General features: G+C 46.8%; 1 protein-coding gene and 1 long non-coding RNA gene across 5 annotated transcripts in view; one reads left to right on the top strand and one right to left on the bottom strand.

The window, feature by feature from the left end:
* TRANK1 (tetratricopeptide repeat and ankyrin repeat containing 1) overlaps positions 1 to 21,672 on the bottom strand; it is a 389,483-nt gene that overhangs the window by 147,645 nt on the left and 220,166 nt on the right. For all 4 annotated transcript variants that reach the window (XM_077491750.1, XM_077491748.1, XM_077491751.1 and 1 more), the window contains 2 exons: positions 11,956 to 12,155; positions 8,762 to 8,899 (listed from right to left, as the gene is read on the bottom strand). In XM_077491750.1, the coding sequence (XP_077347876.1) occupies positions 8,762 to 8,899; positions 11,956 to 12,155 (338 nt within the window). The remainder of the gene's footprint in view (positions 1 to 8,761; positions 8,900 to 11,955; positions 12,156 to 21,672) is intronic.
* On the top strand, positions 368 to 5,157 carry LOC143996600 (uncharacterized). The gene is made up of 2 exons (XR_013277573.1): positions 368 to 794; positions 2,878 to 5,157. It is a non-coding gene; the product is annotated as an uncharacterized LOC143996600 (long non-coding RNA).

Raw genomic sequence — 21,672 nt, 5'->3', positions numbered from 1 at the left:
AGTTTAAAGATATAAAAATACAGTATTACCAAAGTTTTACAAAGAAGCATAACATATGGTTTCCATCTACATGTGACATTTTTGTTCGGTTGGTTACTATAATATTACTATAGTTCCAACACATGTACAATCTATATAATGGTTATGCAGATAAACACAACATTCCCTTTCTAAATCTTTAATATTATAGCCCTTTCTAAGTTTGAAGAGAGACAGCGCACACAACGCGGAACTCCCAGTTTAATTTGCAAGATCCTCTTTCAGGTGCTCAGACTCAGCGTGTCCTTACACACTATAAGGGGATACCTAAGTCAAGTACCAATATGCTTAGGCTTGCATTTCAATAGGTATCAGAATTGCTTACGTAACATACTATGTACAAAATAACGTGACTAGATGACAGAGCATCTGTCTGTAGTTTCGTTTTCTATACATTGCTGAGAGACAAAGCTAAGATAAGGACTGGTTACGCAAGAATATGGTCAGTCAGTAGATGTTGAAAAAAACTGTCAGGAGATAACCTTTAACTTACATTTCAGGAAAGAGCTAATGTCATGAGTTAAATTGTTGATGTATGTGAAACTCACTGGGCAGGGCTTTGTAAATACCATATAAAAGAAGGTCCACTCTCCCATTAAACCTTGTAATCTTCACCACGTACAAATGGAGTGTATGTGTATTGATTAACCGCCGGCGTTTGGGACCTCCATTAAGCCACTCCAGCCTAGGCTATCCAGGGGAATCTAGAAGACGAACACCTTACAGTTTTGGTACCAGAAGTGGTGTTTGCACAGGTAAGTCATATTTACACCTTTTACCTCTTTTTATGGTAATTGGCGTTTATGCTTGACCTGTCCAAACAACCATTATAAGAAATTTAATTGTATATATATATATTCACTGTGCCTTCGCAACGGACTAGGCTGGTCCCTTGGGGGGTGAAAAGGGTTCGCAGGTATTGAGGAGTCTGACTAGGTTGGTCCGACTATAAACTAAGAGAGAGATTCATGATTATATTCTAACACGGGAGGTATCATATACGCCCGTGACATAAGGATTGGCTAAATGGACGCCCACTTTGAGAACTTTTAAAAGTGCACTATAAATAATAAATTGCATCATGATGTGATTACTTGATAAATGTACATGTAATGTTTTAAAGCTGAAATCTTAAACTATAAAAATATGTCTGTTTCTCTTTAGGTGCAAGCGTAAGTATATAGAGTATTAACGTTGTATAAGATATAATTATATAGAGTGGATATCTGTTTGTATAAACCCAAATGTTGTTAAATGAATACAGAGTATTAAGAACCAGATTGTAGTGAGGTAGCACCCGCCTGTTCACACTGCACGCTAGGTTTATTTTTTCTTAGCATTTATGAAAGGTAGATTCTTTTGACCACTAGACCTACAGGCTTCTCTTGCAGACTTGGTGTAAGAGGGGTATATCCCGCCACCAGGAAAGATTTACCCTTCATCGTATATTAAGGGTAAATCTTCATAGTTTTATATAAGTCCATCTGCCCCAAAAAAGATCAGGGATCCTACTCCCAGACCAGAGACCGGATTGTTGAACAAACCGGGTGTTATCACCTGTGTCCTGTCACTAGACACACACTGCCCAGACTACTAGATGGGGAATTCTGCAGCAACCCAAGCCATGGCCACCCCATCACCCTATGAATTTGTCAGTAATATGATCCCTGGCCCCCAGGTAGAACCATTTTGGACACAAGTCCGAGAAAGGTGTCAGCAATTGGGGATACATGACCCAGGGCCATATGGTCCTTGTACTGAGGAAGACTGGCAGGAAGTAAGTAAAATATGCCAAATCCACAAAAATTCGTACCCTCCAGGGAAGTGGGAAAATATTCAATATATAAAAGATTGTTACCATGCATGGGATAAATGTCTACACAAATATAAAAAGAAGCCAAGCCACTACCCCCCTCTTCGGCTCAGGTGGCTGAACTAGAAGCCCTCACTAGAGCCTGCATTCTATTCACTGATAAAAAGGTGAACATTTACACCGACAGTAGATATGCTTTCGGAGTGGTGCATGACTTTGGTGTGATATGGGCTAATAGAGGTTTCAAAACCGCAGACAATAGACTAATTGCCAATTCCACACATATTATGGCTCTTCTCCAGGCCATCCTCCTTCCAAAGGAAGTGGCTATTATCAAGGTAAAAGCCCATTCCTCGGACGACAGCAAAATATCCAAGGGTAACGCCCTAGCCGATAGAACTGCAAAGCAAGCTGCCGCCTCCTCCCCTAACCCCCCTGCCCCCACAACAGTTTTCTTTAAAGAACATTTCACTTCATCCAACTTCAAAATAATTGTAGCACAAATACAAACAATGGCCACAGACCAGGACGTTCATTTCTGGGTCGCTGCAGGATTGACCAAAGACCCCGAGGGTCTTTGGACAAAAGAGGGGAAGGTACTGGGAATACCTGAAGCAAGTTGCATTCTCATACTCTCATACCTCCATGGCCCAGGACACATAGGAGCTGCCCCTTTAACCAACCTGTATAACAACCTGTATAACAAATCTTTTTGTACAAACAATTTGAATAAACAAATCCAACTTCTGACTAAACGCTGCCTGACCTGTGCACAGAACAATGTCCAAGGAAAAAGACACGGCCTACACGGTCACCTACCTCCACCCTTAGGACCCTTAACAGACTTACGAATAAAGTCTTCGAAATCCTAATGGGTATCCCCGCAAATATAGAATTACCCCCATTAGACCCTAACTCTGACATTAACATTTATTCCCAACAGGAAATGTACGTGAAAAACCTGGTAAGTATGCTTCATGAAACGAACGAACAAGTTTCTGTCACCTTTTCTCCTCTTTCCACAGAACCAACGCATCCCTTCATCCCTGGGGATAAAGTGCTGATCAAACAATTAGCACAAAGAAAGAGTATCGGACCGACTTTCTCAGGACCATGGAAGGTGGAAAAGGTATCGAGAACGGCAGTACTGACGGATATGGGGAACACCTGGATCCACGCCAGCAGGCTGAAAAAGTGCCCACCGCTTCCCACAACCCCCGACCCCCCACCTATTGAAGAAGAACCCGACCCACCCGAACAGCTACCGGAACTGCAAGAGATTCAGGAAGGCATTGGACAATTAACCCTTGAAACCCTACATGATAGCGAAGAAGAAGGACAAGCATAAGAACTTGTAGAAATGTTTTTACCTTCAGTGTCAGGGAAGGCTGTATGCCTCTGGGGTAGTCTGGTACTACTTGTATTCCTGCCCACATGGTTTATAGCCAACTGTATATATCATCCAGAAGACTTAGGTCTATTAAAAGGGATATGTGGACCCCCTAAGATGAATAATACCCCCGGCCAAAGACATATTAGAAGTATTATACCCGTTAATGAGTCACCTAAGGGACTGACTGACAAGATGTTATTACTAAAATTCAAATATAGCTATGCTCAAAAATCCGGTTTTGAGAAATGCTGGATCTGCAGCAAGCTACATCCCAGTACAGCTAGAATCCCTCTCATGGCAGTCCCCTTGAATTTTACCCCCCTCCTTAATGGAACACCCCCTATTGTCCTAACGAATGTTACTAGGACCCTTCCAAATAAAACCCTCACTTTCCAAATTATAGGTAGAAGCCACTTCCCAGACTGGTGTTTCCGACTGGGAAACACCACAGATGGAGCCGAGGTTTGCAAACAAGCAAAACTTAACATTTCGATGACATCGCTTAACAGTCCTTCTTTCTTCCATACTTCAGATCCCACCCTAAATGCCACCTTTTTAGACTTCCTTAGCTCCAGTACTAAGTCTACAATACACCAATTAATGTCAATTCTGATACTCTCTGGCCTTTCTGATACTCTTAGGAACGTGTTCCATAAACGGCCCCTAGCTCTAGGAAATACCATATATATATGCTGCGGCAAACTCTGTCACCCCTGGATCCCAACCAAACCCCAGGGGTGGTGTTACCTTGCAGCCCTGGTTCCTATCATGGGGGTATTAGGGGATAACAAGGGAAGTCACCTCCTTGAAGCTAGCATGCATCCTAGATACCCCCTTAGACACCGTAATAAACGAGAATTGTGTTTAGAAAAAGATATGGCCTGGGCATGGTTCCCTTCCTGGACAGGATGGGGAATTGACCTAATGAAAAGATTAAATAATTACACTGGCATAATTGATGAGATTCTGGAGGAAAATTCTGATGATATAACCAAACTAAATCTAGAAACTAGGGCAATTAGGAAGCAACTAGAACTACATGAGTTGGCCATAGAAAGTATGAGTGCAGCCCTTACTGGCCTCTGTGAGACTACTGAGGATTATGAGTGCTGTACCTGGATTCATAATACCAGCATCGAAGTCCCAGACTACTATGACGTTATTGCCCAACACAGGGAAGAGGTAAATAAACTACAGAAAGAGGCACGGAACATAGGAAAAAACTGGGATCCCTTCTCGAGCAGTTTTAGTTTTGGGGGATTAATATCTTGGCTCCGAAATGCTGCCATGACAATTGTCACTGTGATTCTCTTCATTCTATTTTTATATGCCTGTTATAAGATAATCAAATGTTTATGTAAAAAGGGAAACACGGCCGCTCCGGAGGATCTGAAACTCACTTCCATTGTTAAAGGTCCAACGGTATGGTATAAAAACCAAGAGCACGAGGGTTCGGAGTATGAAGCCTGTGCTATTAAATTAGAAAAGGAATGATCATTATGTAAATCACAGAATGATCAAAGGGAGGATTATAAGGGGATACCTATTGAAATACTAAGTCAAGTACCAATATGCTTAGGCTTGCATTTCAATAGGTATCAGAATTGCGTACGTAACATACTATGTACAAAATAACGTGACTAGATGACAGAGCATCTGTCTGTAGTTTCGTTTTCTATACATTGCTGAGAGACAAAGCTAAGATAAGGACTGGTTACGCAAGAATATGGTCAGTCAGTAGATGTTGAAAAAAACTGTCAGGAGATAACCTTTAACTTACATTTCAGGAAAGAGCTAATGTCATGAGTTAAATTGTTGATGTATGTGAAACTCACTGGGCAGGGCTTTGTAAATACCATATAAAAGAAGGTCCACTCTCCCATTAAACCTTGTAATCTTCACCACGTACAAATGGAGTGTATGTGTATTGATTAACCGCCGGCGTTTGGGACCTCCATTAAGCCACTCCAGCCTAGGCTATCCAGGGGAATCTAGAAGACGAACACCTTACACACACCACAGCACAAACAAGTACAAGGATTGAGCCGGTAACTCTGTAGTCCATATAGCGATTTTAATGGTTGGTTACATGAAGTGACAATTAACTTCATGTAACCAACCAATAAATCACTATATAGACTACAGAGTTGCTGGCTCAATCCTTTTACTTGTTTATAACCCTTTCTAAACCCTCAATAATATAAAAAGATTCTTACTTCCTTTTGGCACTGAGGGGAACAGAGGCACATTAACACAATGGCAAAAGAGACGTAGGACATGACACACATCCATTCAGCACCAGCGCCTCCCTTCTTCAGCCAGCAGACTCTGAATGTTCTGCCCTCACTCGGCACAGGGAAGAAAATGGCAGCCAGATAGCTTTATAGACTCTACAGCATGAATACCGTTGCTGCTGCTGTAGATTGAATCTGAGTGACTACTATTCTGGGATATATTCAGAGTCTGCTGGCTGTCCCTTCTTCCCCAGTACTGCTGCTTCCCAATTAACCACTTCAATCTCCACCTCATGACTCTGATCCAACTTGCTGCCTCTAGCAAAAGCCTCTACCTTTGACACTACCCCTTCATCGCCTCATGCTGCTGGATCATCTTCTCTGCCTCTAGCTCCATTGTCCTGCAGCAACATCCATGCAAGCTCACAAAGCTAAAATTTCCACACCCCCCACAATCAGACATTGCCACCCCAAGCCCCTCACCCTCTTAGACCCTGCTACCACATGTTCCTCAACCTCCCCCATCAGATGTTGCCTCCACACTCCTGACCCAATCCCCTCCACCCTTTCCTCAAAATCCTCAAAAGCAATAAACCTTTGCTGCTCATAACCCTATCAGGCACTGCTGCAGCATGCTCTTTGCCTGCCCATCAAATGCACCTGCCCTACAACTCCCATCAGACTGATTTGCATGATTCTCATTTCCCTACTGGATACTTCTGTCCCATGCCCATCACCCCCCCCCCCCTCCAGCACCACCACAATAAGATTCTGCAGCCAAATGTTTTACACCTTCCCCACCACCCTCAGATTCTCAGACTCTGCTACTCCATGCCTGCTGCCCCCACCCTCCAATGCCTCCATCTGCCACTACACTTCCCACTTATTCAGCGCTAAAGTCCCCCAACTCCTTATCCCACATACTAAAATGGTTACCCACTCCATAACCGTTTATCTGGCAATGCCGTCTTCTGTGCCTCATCTCCATCCAACGCTTTAGTTAACCCTCCTTTCCAACATTGTGGGGTCCTCCCCTCACCCCCATAATCCCATGCTGCTGTGTCTTCCACCCCTGACCCCCAATCCCACACAGCTGTCCCCTGCTCTACAGGCTCCATATGAGGAGGAGATCTACCGCTCCTCAGCCTCTCATCTCTTACGATGTTTCCTGCTGTTCCCCCTCAAATTACCTGAACCACACCCCTTTCCTCTGTCACACCCACCCGCTCCCTGGACCCTGTGCCTCCCTGCCGTGCACCCGCTCGTCATCCACCTAACTCAGGAATATGCATAATGTTAAAATGGTTATACAGCCTAAACCTTTTTTAACAATGCATTTCTTTCATTAAAGTAAAAAATATGTTTGTTTAGGCATCAGTATCCCCACTTTTTACTACCCTGAAGCATCATTGGATGCAGCACTGTTCTACTCTGCAGCTCTTCTCTCCCCTCACCTCCTGGTCTCACTGGCTTTGTTGCTACAGGTGGAGCTCCTGCTGCTCTCAATCGAAACCAGTGAGGAGAGAGCTGGGGGTGGGGGCGAGTCCCACTGTCTTGTGTCAATAGACCCAGACTGCAAAGCTCAGGAAGAAGCTGGTCCAAGTGGCCCCCTAGAAAGTAGCTTTCTATGAGGATATTCAGTAGAGGGGAAGAGCGCGGGTAATAGACCCCAGAACAGATGGTTCAGGGTTGCTCTGTTTAATACCATTGCACAGAGAAAGTAAGTATAAACCTGTTATTTAAAAATATATATATATATTTTCACGTTAAATGCATATTACATACTTGCTATTAATAATACAGAATAGGAATAGCAAGGAAGGTAGTGCATTAGCAAGGCTGATCCATAAGGGCACCAATTCTGCAGCTAGTTAGGAAAATCTTGGGAAGATCATTCTTAAGTGAAAAGACCAGAGAGGGGCACAGAAAATCGAATGCTGCCAGTGCTGTGTGCATCTGCTAAACTGTAAGTGTGCTATTGTTGTCAAGTCTCATTAACGGTTTCCTCCTCCCCTGACAGCTCCTCCCTCCCATCCTCTTCAACACCAAGATTCTCTCCACCCCCCAAAAGTCACAGTGGCATCTACCGCTCTCCTCTCCCACAATTCTTCCTTTTGGAAGCACACCACCAACCTGTCATCTTTCCATCTTCCCCAGCCATGACACTTCAGGGCGGGGACCCTCCCCCATTCCCCACATCCAGCTCTGCTGTCAACTGCTCCTTAGTCCTTACCATTCCTCAGTGGCGTAACTAAAATCTTCAGGGCCCCGATGCAAGAAACCATGCCAGGGCCCTTCCCTCTGAGTCTGGCGGTGGAACTCCAGGGCATGGTCACAGGTATGACCTTTGTGAGCCCTGTAGTTCCACCACTGGCATCAGTAGTTTTTTTGTATTGTTTTTTTTTTTTAGGTGCCCCATTGGGGGGACTGTCCCTAGGCAGGATGGGGTTCCCGTCCCCAGAAGAGATGAGGTCCTTTTCTCCAGGGCAGATGAAGTTACTGCCCCCAGGGGAGATGGTGGCCCCTGTCCCCACGTGAGAAGGGGCCCCTGTCCCCAGGGGGAGATGGAGGGGGTAAATAATGGTGTGTGGGGGATGGGGTCCTCTCACTCACCATGACCAAGCTGCAGGCCACGCACTCATCCATGTTGGCCTGGGCTCCATCCAGTGTGCTGGACGGGTGATTAGTATATCTCCCAGAAAGACCTTTCATCATCTGTGTATGATGGGGGAGGAGGGGGGCTGGCAGACAAGCCTGCAGTGTCCTTCGGGGAGCCGGCTCTCATAGGGCTGCACTGCATCTGTGTGCTTAAAGTTTGTTTATCCGGGAGAAGTATGCAGTGCAGTGTGGGCCGGACTCAGGGGGGCGGAACTCTGGCTGGGGAGAACAGACATCGGGCTGAGCACCAATGCATGGAGCAGGAGAGGGGTACTCTGAGGAGCCGGCTGAGGACACAGGTCATGCGGGGAATGCACAACTAAAGAGCAGCCAGTGCTATAGTCGAGCATGGAGCTCTGCTAGTCACCCTCCACCTCCAGCCACCCGTGTGCATGGTGCTCTGGTACCCCTAGCTACCTATGCTGCTGCCAGCCATATGTAGAGGGGGCTGCATGGGCCCCCTGCAGCACAGGGCCCAGTTGCGGTCGCAACTGCTGCACCCCCTATAGTTACGCCCCTGCCATTCCTCCTTACTCCACAAACTTCCCAGTCTTAGATTGTTACTTAAAAAAAAATGTCATAATTTTTATACAGACACACATATACGCACACAGACATAGGTACCTCTGAGTCTGTAAAGAAGTTATACAGGAGAACATCATCAAATTCCAATCCTTTTGCTTCATAAATGGTCAGCACCAAGGCAAGACTTAATTCTTCTGGAATATTTTCTTTAGCAACTTCATTAGTCACCAAGATCACCTAAAAAAAAAAAATTCAATGCTAAAGGATATAAAATAACTGTATTTTACATCTTTATATGCACCCATGACTCAAATGAATGCGTTTTTTAGACTGCACTCCACAACTTAGTAGTAGTAGTAGTATGCATGGCAATTCTTTTCTAATGTAATGAAATGCATGTTACATATAAATGCTTACTTAAAAATAGAGGTGCACCGAAGTTTCGGCTGACGAAAATTATCGTCTCAAAACTGTGTTTTTTCATTTGGTCAAAAGAAAAAAAAACAGCCGATACCAAAAGGGGGCAGCCCATTGCGGGAGTGTCACCATGGTGCGCCCAGTCCTCCACTCCCTCCAGCTCCTCCATGCCGCAAACTCAATATGAGCTGAATTGTCTGGGCCGTAGTAACAATGTCCTGCCTCCTGTGATAGACGGCACACAGATCCAATGCCAGGACATTGAATCAGTGTGATGTGTTTACAGGAGGTGTGACATTGTTACTGCGGTCCAGGCAATTCAAATTCAGCTCCGTGACACATGGAGATCACAGCTCTGATCCGAACACAGGCAGGCTGCATATAACGGGCACTGGTAAGGTTGCTGGGCACAGGCAGGCTACATATGACGGGCACTGGTGAGGTTGCTGGGCACAGGCAGGCTGCATATGACAAAACGGATTAGGCTGCATATGATGAGCACTGATGAGGCTGCATATGACGGGCATTGGTGAGGCTGCATATGATGGGCACTGGTTAGGCTGCTGGGCACAGGCAGTTTGCATATGTTGAGGCTACTGTGCACTGGTAGGCTGAATATGACGGGCACTGGTAAGGCTGCTGGGCACCAGTAGGCTGTATATGAAGAGCACTGGCAGGCTGCATATGACAGGCACTGGTGAGGCTAAATAATGATGGGCACTGGTGAGGCTGCTGGGCACAGGCAGGCTGCATTGATCTCTCATATCATGTCTGCAGTGTCTGACCATCTCCTGTGCTAGGTCTGCAGTGTCTGACCATCTCGTGTGCTAGGTCTGCAGTGTCTGACCATCTCGTGTGCTAGGTCTGCAGTGTCTGACCATCTCGTGTGCTAGGTCTGCAGTGTCTGACCATCTCCTGTGCAAGGTCTGCAGTGTCTGACCATCTCCTGTGCAAGGTCTGCAGTGTCTGACCATCTCCTGTGCAAGGTCTGCAGTGTCTGACCATCTCCTGTGCAAGGTCTGCAGTGTCTGACCATCTCCTGTGCAAGGTCTGCAGTGTCTGACCATCTCCTGTGCAAGGTCTGCAGTGTCTGACCATCTCCTGTGCAAGGTCTGCAGTCTCTGACCATCTCCTGTGCAAGGTCTGCGGTCTCTGACCATCTCCTGTGCTAGGTCTGCAGTCTCTGACCATCTCCTGTGCTAGGTCTGCAGTCTCTGACCATCTCCTGTGCTAGGTCTGCAGTCTCTGACCATCTCCTGTGCTATGTATCCAGTCTCTGACCATCTCCTTGTCAGGGCTGGCTTAGCCCTTCCTTCTCTGGGCTGGCTGCTCAGCTGTCGGCTCTCATCTCTCTCCACAGTTACCAGCTGTTCCTGATCATGCTAGTCTGACCTGCCTACTTAAAGCTGTCCAGCTCACTTCACCACATCACAAGAAACCATCTCCTGCGGGTCTGTTTAAAGACTGGATTGCTGACATCCCTTCTGGCTCCTTATCCTGCTTGCTGTTGCTCTACTTGGATCCCTGACTCTGGCCTGGCTGACTACTCGATCCGGTTACTGGACTCTGGCTATGCTTTTTCCATTTACCTTTTTATTTAATAAACAAGTGTGATTTAATTGTACTTCTGTCTCGGTCTGATTTATGGTTTCTGACACTCCTGTACTATGTCTGCGGTTTCTGACACTCCTGTACTATGTCTGCGGTCTCTGACACTCCTGTACTATGTCTGCGGTCTCTGACACTCCTGTACTATGTCTGCGGTCTCTGACCATCTCCTGTGCTATGTCCGCAGTCTCTGACCATCTCCTGTGCTATGTCCGCAGTCTCTGACCATCTCCTGTGCTATGTCCGCAGTCTCTGACCATATCCTTTACTATGTCTGCAGTCTCTAACCATCTCCTGTACTATGTCTGCAGCCTCTGACCATCTCCTGTACTATGTCTGCAGCCTCTGACCATCTCCTGTACTATGTCTGCAGCCTCTGACCATCTCCTGTACTATGTCTGCAGCCTCTGACCATCTCCTGTACTATGTCTGCAGCCTCTGACCATCTCCTGTACTATGTCTGCAGCCTCTGACCATCTCCTGTACTATGTCTGCAGCCTCTGACCATCTCCTGTACTATGTCTGCAGCCTCTGACCATCTCCTGTACTATGTCTGCAGCCTCTGACCATCTCCTGTACTATGTCTGCAGCCTCTGACCATCTCCTGTACTGTGTCTGCAGCCTCTGACCATCTCCTGTACTATGTCTGCAGCCTTTGACCAGCTCCTGTACCATGTCTGCAGTCTCTGACCATCTCCTGTACTATGTCTGCAGCCTCTGACCATCTCCTGTACTATGTCTGCAGCCTTTGACCAGCTCCTGTACCATGTCTGCAGCCTCTGACCATCTCCTGTGTCATATCTGCTAGAAGTGCACCAAATATAAATTTTGCTAATACTATTAGCAATGTGTTTCATTTTAAGAGATTGCAGACATGATACAAGAGATGGTTAGAAGCTGCATTTTTCTTGACCTTTCTTGCACTAAAAGGTGCCAGTAATAAATTCATATTATTTTAAATTGATTATATTAATTAAAAAGTTTAATATAATACAATTATATATAAAAATATAAATAAAACTGTAATTTTCGGTATCAGTTTTCAGTCTAGTGCATCCTAATTTTCGGTACCAAAATTTCCATTTGGCGCACCCGTACTTAACAATAAAAAATACATTCTACTTTATATTACATGTTACATTTTTTTCTCATCAGTAAAAGTATAGTTAGATTGCTAAAACTAGTAACAGAGTTGCTAGTTGTCTTAACCCACAGTTATGAACAGCAGCTATAACATTTATAGAATTTCCTTTATAATAAAAACACACCTGATGAGCTCCAAATTCAATTGGCTGTGTCTTCCGCTTGTTCCCACGTAGCAATAATGCCAAGTCACTAACTGAGCAGGAGTCGAGCACCGTAGGCTTTGGGCCATCGAACAGGCCACAATCACGTGGAAGTCGGTCAAATGATTCAGGGAAAAAATGTTGCAACAGGTCCACCACACTAGAAGCCAGGTTGAGAATGCCTATGTATACAACATAAATGTAAGTCACTTTTCAGCTTGACCCTTTTTCCATGCTATACAGCAGTCAGGGTTATTTTACATCAGTTCTGCTATAAACTGTTTTAATGTTTAGACACTAGAAAATTATCAGGGTTTAATGTTTGTTGAACAAAGCACATTGATTAATTTTGAAATTAATTTATCTAGGATTTAGCATGCTATTTTAGGGAAGATATATTCTTGAAAATAGATTTTGCTGTATAGAAATTATTGTATTCAATGTTTTTTTTCTTTAATTAGTGTTCCTATGTATAGGTGGTAATTATTTGTGTATATGAGGCAGCAATATTTGCTTATTACATATGCAGGCTTGGTTTCCTGCTCTGTAGTGATAGACAATGGTTTTGTCTGCTTCTTCACACATTACAATGTTGTATTAGAGTGGCTCTGTACAGGCATACCCCACTTTTAAGTACACAATGGAGTTTATTTACTAAAGCTGGAACGTTCAAAATTAGACTCACTTCTACATAGAAACCAAAGAGCTTCTAACCTCAGCTTGTTCAATTTAGCTTTGGTAATAAAATCTGGAAACTCATTGGTTTCTAAGCAGAAGTGAGCCTGATTTTGCACTTTCCAGCTTTAGTAAATAAACCCCATAAAAGTGGGGTATGCCTTTATCTTGTGATCACTGTGAACCAACTAAAGCAATCACAAGTGTAAACACCAAGTTTTCAAAATAAAAATATAGGAGTTAGGGTGTTAGATACATTAACGCAGGGCTCGACAAATTTGCTTAGAATTTAGGAGCCAGCTGAAAAAGAGCCAGTTATTTAAATCCTCTGCCCAGCGCCCAGAACTGCATGTCTGGGGCATCGGACAATAAGAATTGCTCATGCCTGATGCCAAGAGAAAAAGACAATATTAAAAAAATAAAAATAAAAAAAAAAACTTGTTTTGTTATAAGATTTTGCAAATAAGTATTTTTTCTCCTTCACTGATGTGCTTTGATAGGCTGCACAAATGGGCACTGATGGGGCGGCATTGAGGTTGGAAATGATGGGCACTGACAGGTGGAACTGATGGGCACTAAAAGGCAGCACTGGGGTACCACTAATGGGAACTGGCAGGTGGCACTGATGGGCAGCATTGGCAGGTGGCACTAGCTGGCAGGTGGCACTGGATTGCACTGGCAGGTTGCACTGCTTGGCACTGGCAGGTGGCACTGGCGGCACTAACTGGCATTGGCAGGTGGCACTGGATTGCACTGGCAGGTGGCAATGGGTGGCACTGGCAGATGGAATTGGCAGGTGGCACTAACTGGCATTGGCAGGTGGCACTGTATTGCACTGGCAGGTGGCACTAACTGGCAGATGGCATTGTCAGGTGGCACTAACTGGCATTGACAGGTGGCACTGGATTGCACTGGCAGGTGGCAATGGGTGGCATGGATTGTCAAGTGGCACTGGATTGCACTGGCAGGTGGCACTGGCAGATGGCATTGGCAGGTGGCACTGGATTGCACTGGCAGGTGCCACTGGATTGCACTAGCAGGTGGCACTAACTGGCAAGTGGCACTAACTGGCATTGGCATGTGGCACTGGATTTGCACTGGCAGGTGGCACTGGATGTCATTGGCAGGTAGCACTGCTTGGCACTGGCAGGTGGCACTGGCAGATGGCATTGGCAGGTGGCACTAACTGGCATTGGCAGGTGGCACTGGATTGCACTGGCAGGTGGCATTGGTTGGCACGTGGCACAGGTTTGCACTGATTGGCAAGTGGCACTGGATTGCACTGGTTGGCACTGGCAGGTGGCACCAACTGGCACTGGCAGATGGCACTGGATTGCACTGGCAGGTGGCACCGGAAGGTTTCACAGCCGATAGTGTAACTGTGAAACTGAATGCTCCCTGCAGTGCTGCACTGTCTGAAACTGTATGGAGAGAGAGGAGCTGACAAATTCAGCGTGATGTCAGAGGTGGGCGGGACCCGTCAGCTATCAAGCCAATGATTGGGCTGCTTAAGAAAGGGGAGGGGCCACATACCGCCCCCCCCAGACCCCATCCCATTGGCTGGTATTGGAAAGCTGGGTCCCGCCCACCCCAGGTCCCGCCCACCCTGACATTCAGCCTCAATTTTGACAGCTCCTCTCTACACACAGTTTCACACACTGGCGCTGCACTGCCAACAGTGTGTGGAGAAGGGAGGAGGATGTCAGCGGCTGCTGAGCTGCTCTCTTCCTGCTCCATCCCGACTACCAGACAGTGCTCTGTGTCTGGAGGCACCAGATACAGAGCAACAGAGGCACCTGTCAGTGACAAAAACCCAGGCGCCACAGCACAATTTCTAGTCGCAACGGCGACCTGGCACCTGGGATTCGTCGAGCCCTGCATTAAGGCACTACAGGAGGCACCATCCCTATATGGTCAACCAAAATCAAAATAGTAGCAACGGGACTATTTGTGCCAATAATGAATGCATGGTCTTTATCTCCAAACTGAATTTATTAAATATAAAAATTGTGTGTATATCCACTTCGCATCCAGGCCAATTCTGACATTTCTCTCCTACATGTAAAATTCATCATTTTTTTTGCTAGAAAATTACATAGAACCCCCAAACATTATATATGTTTTTTTAGCAAAGACCCTAGAGAATACAATGGTGGTCGTTGCACGGTATTTGCGCAGCAATTTTTCGAACACGGTTTTTTTCAGAAAAAAAACACAGTTTCATGCTTTTAAAAAAAAAACAGTAAAGTTAGCCCAATTTTTTTGCATAATGTGAAAGAGGAAGATACGCAGAGTAAATAGATACCCAACATGTCGCGCTTCAAAATTGCATACGCTCGTGGAATGGCGCCAAACTTTGGTATTTAAAAATCCTCATAGGCGACGCTTTCAATTTTTTTACTGGTTACATGTTTTGGGTTACAGAGGAGGTCTAGGGCAAGAATTATTGATCTTGCTCTAACGTTTGCGGCGATACCTCACACGTGTGGTTTGAACACCGTTTTCATATGTGGGCGGGACTTACGTATGCGTTCGCTTCTGCGTACGAGCTCACGGGGACAGGGGCGCTTTAAAAAAAATGTTTTATTGTTAATTTTATTTTTTTAGTTTAAACACTTTAGACACTTTAAAAAAAAAAAAATTTGATTAATTTTATTCCTATTACAAGGAATGTAAACATCCCTTGTAATATGAATATGGCATGATCGGACCCATTTACAGTGAGATATGGGGTCAATAAGACCCCATATCTCACCTCTAGGCTGGAAAGCCTAAAATAATAATAATAATAATAATAATAAAAAAAAAATGATCCTGGCTTCCCAGCCAAAGCGGCGCCGTTAATTTGAATGCAGAGGCCGGGCGTGACGTCATAACATCACGCCCGGCCTCTGAACTATCATAGAGACTCCAGGGACCCTCTGGTCCACCAGAAATCTCTATGGTATCATCCGGGGGCCGGCGGATCCTGTGACCGACTCACCGATGGAAGCGGTGAGTCGGTACAAGCACCGGAGGGTGGCGGGAGGGGGGGGCGTCCCCTCCCGCCGCCCGTAAGAACGATTAAGCGATGGAACAGCCGCTATGATTGTTCTTATGGTGCAGGGAATTTCCGGCTAAAAATGCAGATATCTGAATGACGTCTGTAACCTCAGGCATCATTCAGATATTACACCACAAAGCCCACGACGTCATATATGACTTAACTTGGGCGCCAAGTGGATATATATATACCGTATATACTCGAGTATAAGCCGAGATTTTCAGCCTCTTTTTTGAGGCTGAAAGTGCCCCCCTCGGCTTATACTCGAGTCATCGCTGTCTGCCCGCTCGATCAGCGTGTCGAGCAGACAGACAGCGGCCATTCTATGATTCAAAAGCCGCGCCTCCGGCTCCGCCTTCGCCTGTGATAGGCGGAACACTGAATTTCCCAGCAGCCTGTGTTCCGCCTATCACGGGCATCTTCTCATCCTCGTACTACGGACGAGGATGATACGACGTCCGTGATAGGCGGAACACAGGCTGCTGGGAAATTCAGTGTTCCGCCTATCACAGGCGAAGGAGGAGGCGCGGCTTTTGAATTTTACAATGGCCGCCGACGAAGAGGGCACGGGACGGAGGCAAGGCAAGGCACGGCACGGGACAGGACAGGACGGGACGGGACGGGACGGGACGGGACGAAGGCAAGGCACGACACGGGACGGAGGCTCGGGACAAAGGCTCGGGACACAGGTAGGCTGGACACACACACACACACACACACACACACGGATGGAGACACACACACACAGGGATGGATGGATGGATGGATGGATGGAGACACACACACACAGGGATGGATGGATGGATGGATGGAGACACACACACACAGGGATGGATGGATGGATGGACACACACACACACAGGGATGGATGGACGGACACACAGGGATGGACGGACACACAGGGATGGACGGACACACAGGGATGGACGGACACACACACAGGGATGGACAGGCATGTCTCACCCTCGGCTTATACACGAGTCAATAAGTTTGCCAGTTTTTTTGGGGGTAAATTGGGGGCCTCGGCTTATATTCGGGTCGGCCTATACTCGAGTATATACGGTACACACAGTATAGAATTTCGGTTAGCCTGCCTATTTACAGTACGTGTATTATCAGTGTTACTTGCAGTTTACATTATGATAGGTGTCATTACCTAATATTACATGTTGTATTATGATGTTTAGAGTGAGCCTGACAGTGAAATAAAATGTTTAGTACGTTTTTTACCACTTACCACTGCTTTAAAAAACCTAGCTTACTGAATAGTACCATAAGAAAGCTGTGTCTATAAAGATATTATATGCAATTTACTGAGGCACAGTGTTGCATAACAGAGTAATGGTGAGTCAAACTATCACAGCACTGAAAAAATATAGCCTTGTAATGAAGGAGTATATAAAGGCTATTACTCAAGTGTTTAACATGGACTTTTACACCCAAAACACATCAAAGTCCAGTGAATATTGCTTTGCATGATGATCACTAAACATACGTATGCCCTACTTTAAAAAAGTTGTAAAAATAGGATTTTTTGTACTCACCGTAAAATCCTTTTCTCTGTAATTCACCAACTGACACAGCTTCTCTCTTTAGACCATTGGGTGGTTATGCCACCTTCAGCAGAGGACTAGGCATTGCATGTTAACATGTGATAATAAAACTAGAACTTTATAGTTCCTCTCAAGGGGTGGTCCCTTAGGTAACAACCCCTCAGCATGCTACTGCAGCCTCAGTACGTCAACAAGCAGTATAACTTAAGGAAAAATATGAGGGGCGGGTGCTGCGTCAGTCGGTGAATTACAGAGAAAAGGATTTTACGGTTTATGGAGTACAAAAAAAATCCTATTTTCTCTTATATCCATCGACTGACACAGCTTCTCTCTTTAGACCATTGGGCCGTCCCCAAGCAGTGCCAAAACGAGGGGTTGGAAAACAGCATAAAACTTCATCCACCATGGCATGTGGGAGCTAGTACAAACTTTACCCACAAAAAAACTACAGTGTGTAGAAAAAACACCACAAAAAAACAGGGTGCTCATCAACGAAGAAGCAGTACCCTCAAACTGCACCAAAAACTGCGGTAACGAATGCAACAGTGCATTAACCTAAAGTGGTTGTAAACCCTTACAAACCACTTTGACCTACAGGTAAGCCTAGATTAAGGCTTACCTGTAGGTCCAAGAAATATCTCCAAAACCTATACGGTTTAGGAGATATTTGCCCGAAGACGGGCCCCGCTGTCTACGGCGCATGCGCCGTAGACAGCGGTGCACAGAGCGTGGCATCCTCTATAACGAAGACGGCGCGCGTCTTGGCTCCCATGTGCATGCGCGGGAGTGACGTCATCGCGGCTTTGCCGAATGAGCTGCGAGACCCACCAAGAAGATGGATGCGGCGGACTACAGGGGACAGCGGTGACTGGGCTGGCTCCTGTGTCAGGTAAGTGACACATAATGGGCTACTCTGCGATGCATAGTAGTCCATTATGCTTTGCCTTTGCAGGGAATGAAAGAGGAAGTAAACTCATCAGGGTTTACTTCCTCTTTAAAGGTACTGCTTTTTACCCAAAAAAACAGGAAAAAAGGAAAAAATTGCATATGTAATTGCAACAATACAGCCGCCTGCAAAACTCTGCGGCCAAAACATGCATCACCCGATGCACTGACATCTACCTTGTAGAACTTTGTAAACGGGTGGACAGACGACCAGGTCGCCGCTTTACACACTTGAGCGACAGACGCTTGATGTCGGAAAGCCCAAGACTTTCCGATTGCCCTTATGGAGTGGGCCATGACCAGAAAGGGGGGCACCTGCCCCTTCAAGGCGTAGGCTTGTACTACAATCTGTCTGATACACCTGGAAATGGTGGCCGACGAGACTGCCATGCCTTTCTTTGGACCAGCCACCGATGCAAACAGTGAGTCTGACTTCTGGAAGGGAGACGTGGCAGACAAATACACCTTCAGAGCGTGAACCACATCCACAGCATGAAGGGCCACCTGCTGAAGATGTGTCAGCTTAGGACACAGATGGTAACACAATGTCCTCATTGATGTGAAACGTAGAGACTACCTTCGGCAGAAAAGACGGTTGTGGACGCAACACCACCTTATCCTTGTGGATAACCAGATAGGGAGACTTGCAGGACAAGGCCGCCAGTTCCGAAACCCTCCTGGCCAATGTAATGGCCACTAGAAAGACCACTTTCTGGGAAAGAGTCAACAGGGGAATCTCTCTGATATTTTTAAATGGTGGTTTTTGAAGCGCCGATAATACCAGGTTCAGATCCCATGGGGGTAACGATGGATGCACTGGAGGGACTACATGTTGCACCCCTTGAGCAAAGGTAATCACTAGAGAGTGAGACACCAGAGGTTGCTGAAAATGGACAGCCAAAGCTGATATTTGTCCTTTAATGGTGCTTAAAGAGGGATTCCACCAAAAAAATAAAAAAATAAAAGCCAGCAGCTATAAATACTACAGCTGCTGACGTTTAATAAATGGACACTCACCTGTCCCGGGTTCCAGCGATGCCGGCAGCCGAGGCCGATCGATCGCTCGGCTCTCGGCTGCTGGAGTCAACATTCTAGGTGAGGGAATCAGGAAGTGAAGCGAATCGGCTTCACTTCCCGGTTCCCTACTGCGCATGCGCGAGCCGCGCAATAGGAAATCTCCGCGCTGTCACTGGGACCCGTGTGTGTCCCAGCAGACAGCGCGGCAGGGCAGGAAATGGCGTAGACTCCCACGGGAGTCTATGCCCGGAAGTGGGTGAAAATACCTGTCTTTGACAGGTATCTCCACCCCCCTCCCCCCTGAAAGGTGTCAATTGTGACACCGGAGGGGGGGGGGGATCCGATCAGCGGAGGTTCCACTTTAGGGTGGAATCCCGCTTTAAATCCAATTTCTGGTCCACCCCTTGCTGAAGAAGCAGCAGGATCCTGGGTATAGAAAGGAGCGCGGATGCCATCCTTTCTCCTCACACATGGAGATATAGGCCTTCCAGGTACGAAGATATATCTTCCAAGAAGATTTCCGTGCCCTCAACATAGTTGGGATCACGAGTCCGACAGACCACCGTTCCTCAACACCTGGCTCTCAATGGCCATGCCGTTAAAGCCAGCGATGGTAAAGCAGGATAGACAATCGGACCATGAGACAGAAGGTCCTCTTGTAACGCCAGTCGCCAGGGGGGACGTCTGCCACCAGGCGCACTAGGTCTGCGTACCAAGGACGCTGAGGCCAATCTGGGGCAACTCTGGCTAGCCCCCTCGGCTACCACTCTGCGAAGCAGACGTGATAACAGTTTCAGTGGAGGAAAGGCGTAGATCAGCTTGTACTGATCCCACGGAGCCACAGTGCGTCTGACACGTCTGGCCCACGGATCTCTTGTCCTGGACACGAATCTCGGCACCTTCCGATTGAGACAGGAGGTCAGAAGATCAACATCTGGTGTGCCCCACCGCAGGCACAGTAGCCTGAACACCTCCGGATGCAACGCCCATTCTCCTGTGTCCAGCATCTGACGACTTGGATAGTCCGCCTGCCAGTTCTCCACACCCAGGATGTAAATGGCCAACAGGGCCGGTACATGTCGCTCTGCCTACCGAAGTATGTGAGCGACCTCCCATGCGGCGGCCAAGCTTCTTGTTCCTCCTTGGTGATTGACGTAAGCCACAGCAGTGGCGTTGTCTGACTGGATCCTGATCGGATTCCCTTGCAGTCTCATTGACCATGTGGAGAGGCATAGCCTGATCGTTCTCAGTTCGAGCAGATTGATCGGTAACTTGGATTCCTCCATTAACCAGAGGCTCCGAGTCGACTGAACTCCCATCACTCCACCCCAGCCGAATAGGCTGGCATCCGTTGTGATCGCTGTCCATTTCTGAGGTAGGAACGACTTCCCGGAATGAAGAACCGGGGACCTCAGCCACCAGATCAGGGAACCCCTGGCTAACTGGCTCACCTGGAACTGTCGATCCAGGGACAATGGCGATCCGTCCCACTTTGTTAAGATCTCCTTCTGCAGGACTCTGGTGTGGAACTGGGCATATGGTACTGCCTCAAAGTAGGCCACCATGAGTCCAAGGACTCGCATGCAGAAGCACAGCAACAACCACTTGTGGTTCATCAGCAGTTTTACCGGGGGGGGTCAGAGTCTGCAGCTTGTCTGAAGGGAGAAACACTCTAGCTTCCCTGGAGTCCAGCAGCAAGCCTAGGTACTCCAAACGCTGAGTCGGTACTATCACCGACTTGTTTAGGTTCAACAGCCACCCAAATTCTTGCAGGGTCTGCATGGTGATCGCCAGATCCTCTTCTAACTCTGAGGCAGCTCTCAGGAGGAGATTGTCTAGGTAACCCACATTCGCAATGCCGCGTTGCCGTAGCAACGCCAACACAGAAGCAAATACCTTGGTAAAGACTCGGGGGGCTGATACCAAATAAAAGGGAGAGCCACAAACTGGTAGTGGGCTTCCCCGACTGCAATCGCAGAAACTTTTGATGCCGGGGGCAAATGGGTATGTGCAGGTACGCATCCTAGATGTCTAAGGACGCCAGGGAGTCCCCATGATGGAGTGCAGTGACTACTGAGTGAACTGATCTGAACCTCTGCACTTTCACAAAGTGATTGAGGGCTTTTAGATCCAAGACTGGACATACCCTTCCTTGTTGGGAAATACAAACAGGTTTGAGTAGAACTCCTGGAAACTTTCCGATTCCGGAACAGGTACAATCACCCCCGCAATTCAGCAGGTCCCTTACTGCCCCCAAGAGGGCCTCCCAGCGAGCCGGGAGAACGGGTATGCTGGGAGGGGAAGAATCTGTTTTGCGGCCAAGAGAAGAACTATTTTGTAGCCGTAGGAAATCAGATCGCAGACCCATTGGTCGGAAAGTCTAGAGGACCACCGGGCTGCAAACCCCTGAAGGTGACCCCCCACCCGAGTCATGGGTGAGGGCAAACTTTCATGCAGTAGCACTTT

Source organism: Lithobates pipiens, unplaced genomic scaffold (genome assembly GCF_037356315.1).
Source record: "Lithobates pipiens isolate NorthernLeopardFrog02 unplaced genomic scaffold, aLitPip1_a1.2 Scaffold_19, whole genome shotgun sequence".
In the NCBI taxonomy this organism is placed as follows: domain Eukaryota; kingdom Metazoa; phylum Chordata; class Amphibia; order Anura; family Ranidae; genus Lithobates; species Lithobates pipiens.
This window is presented reverse-complemented; position numbering and strand designations above follow the sequence as displayed.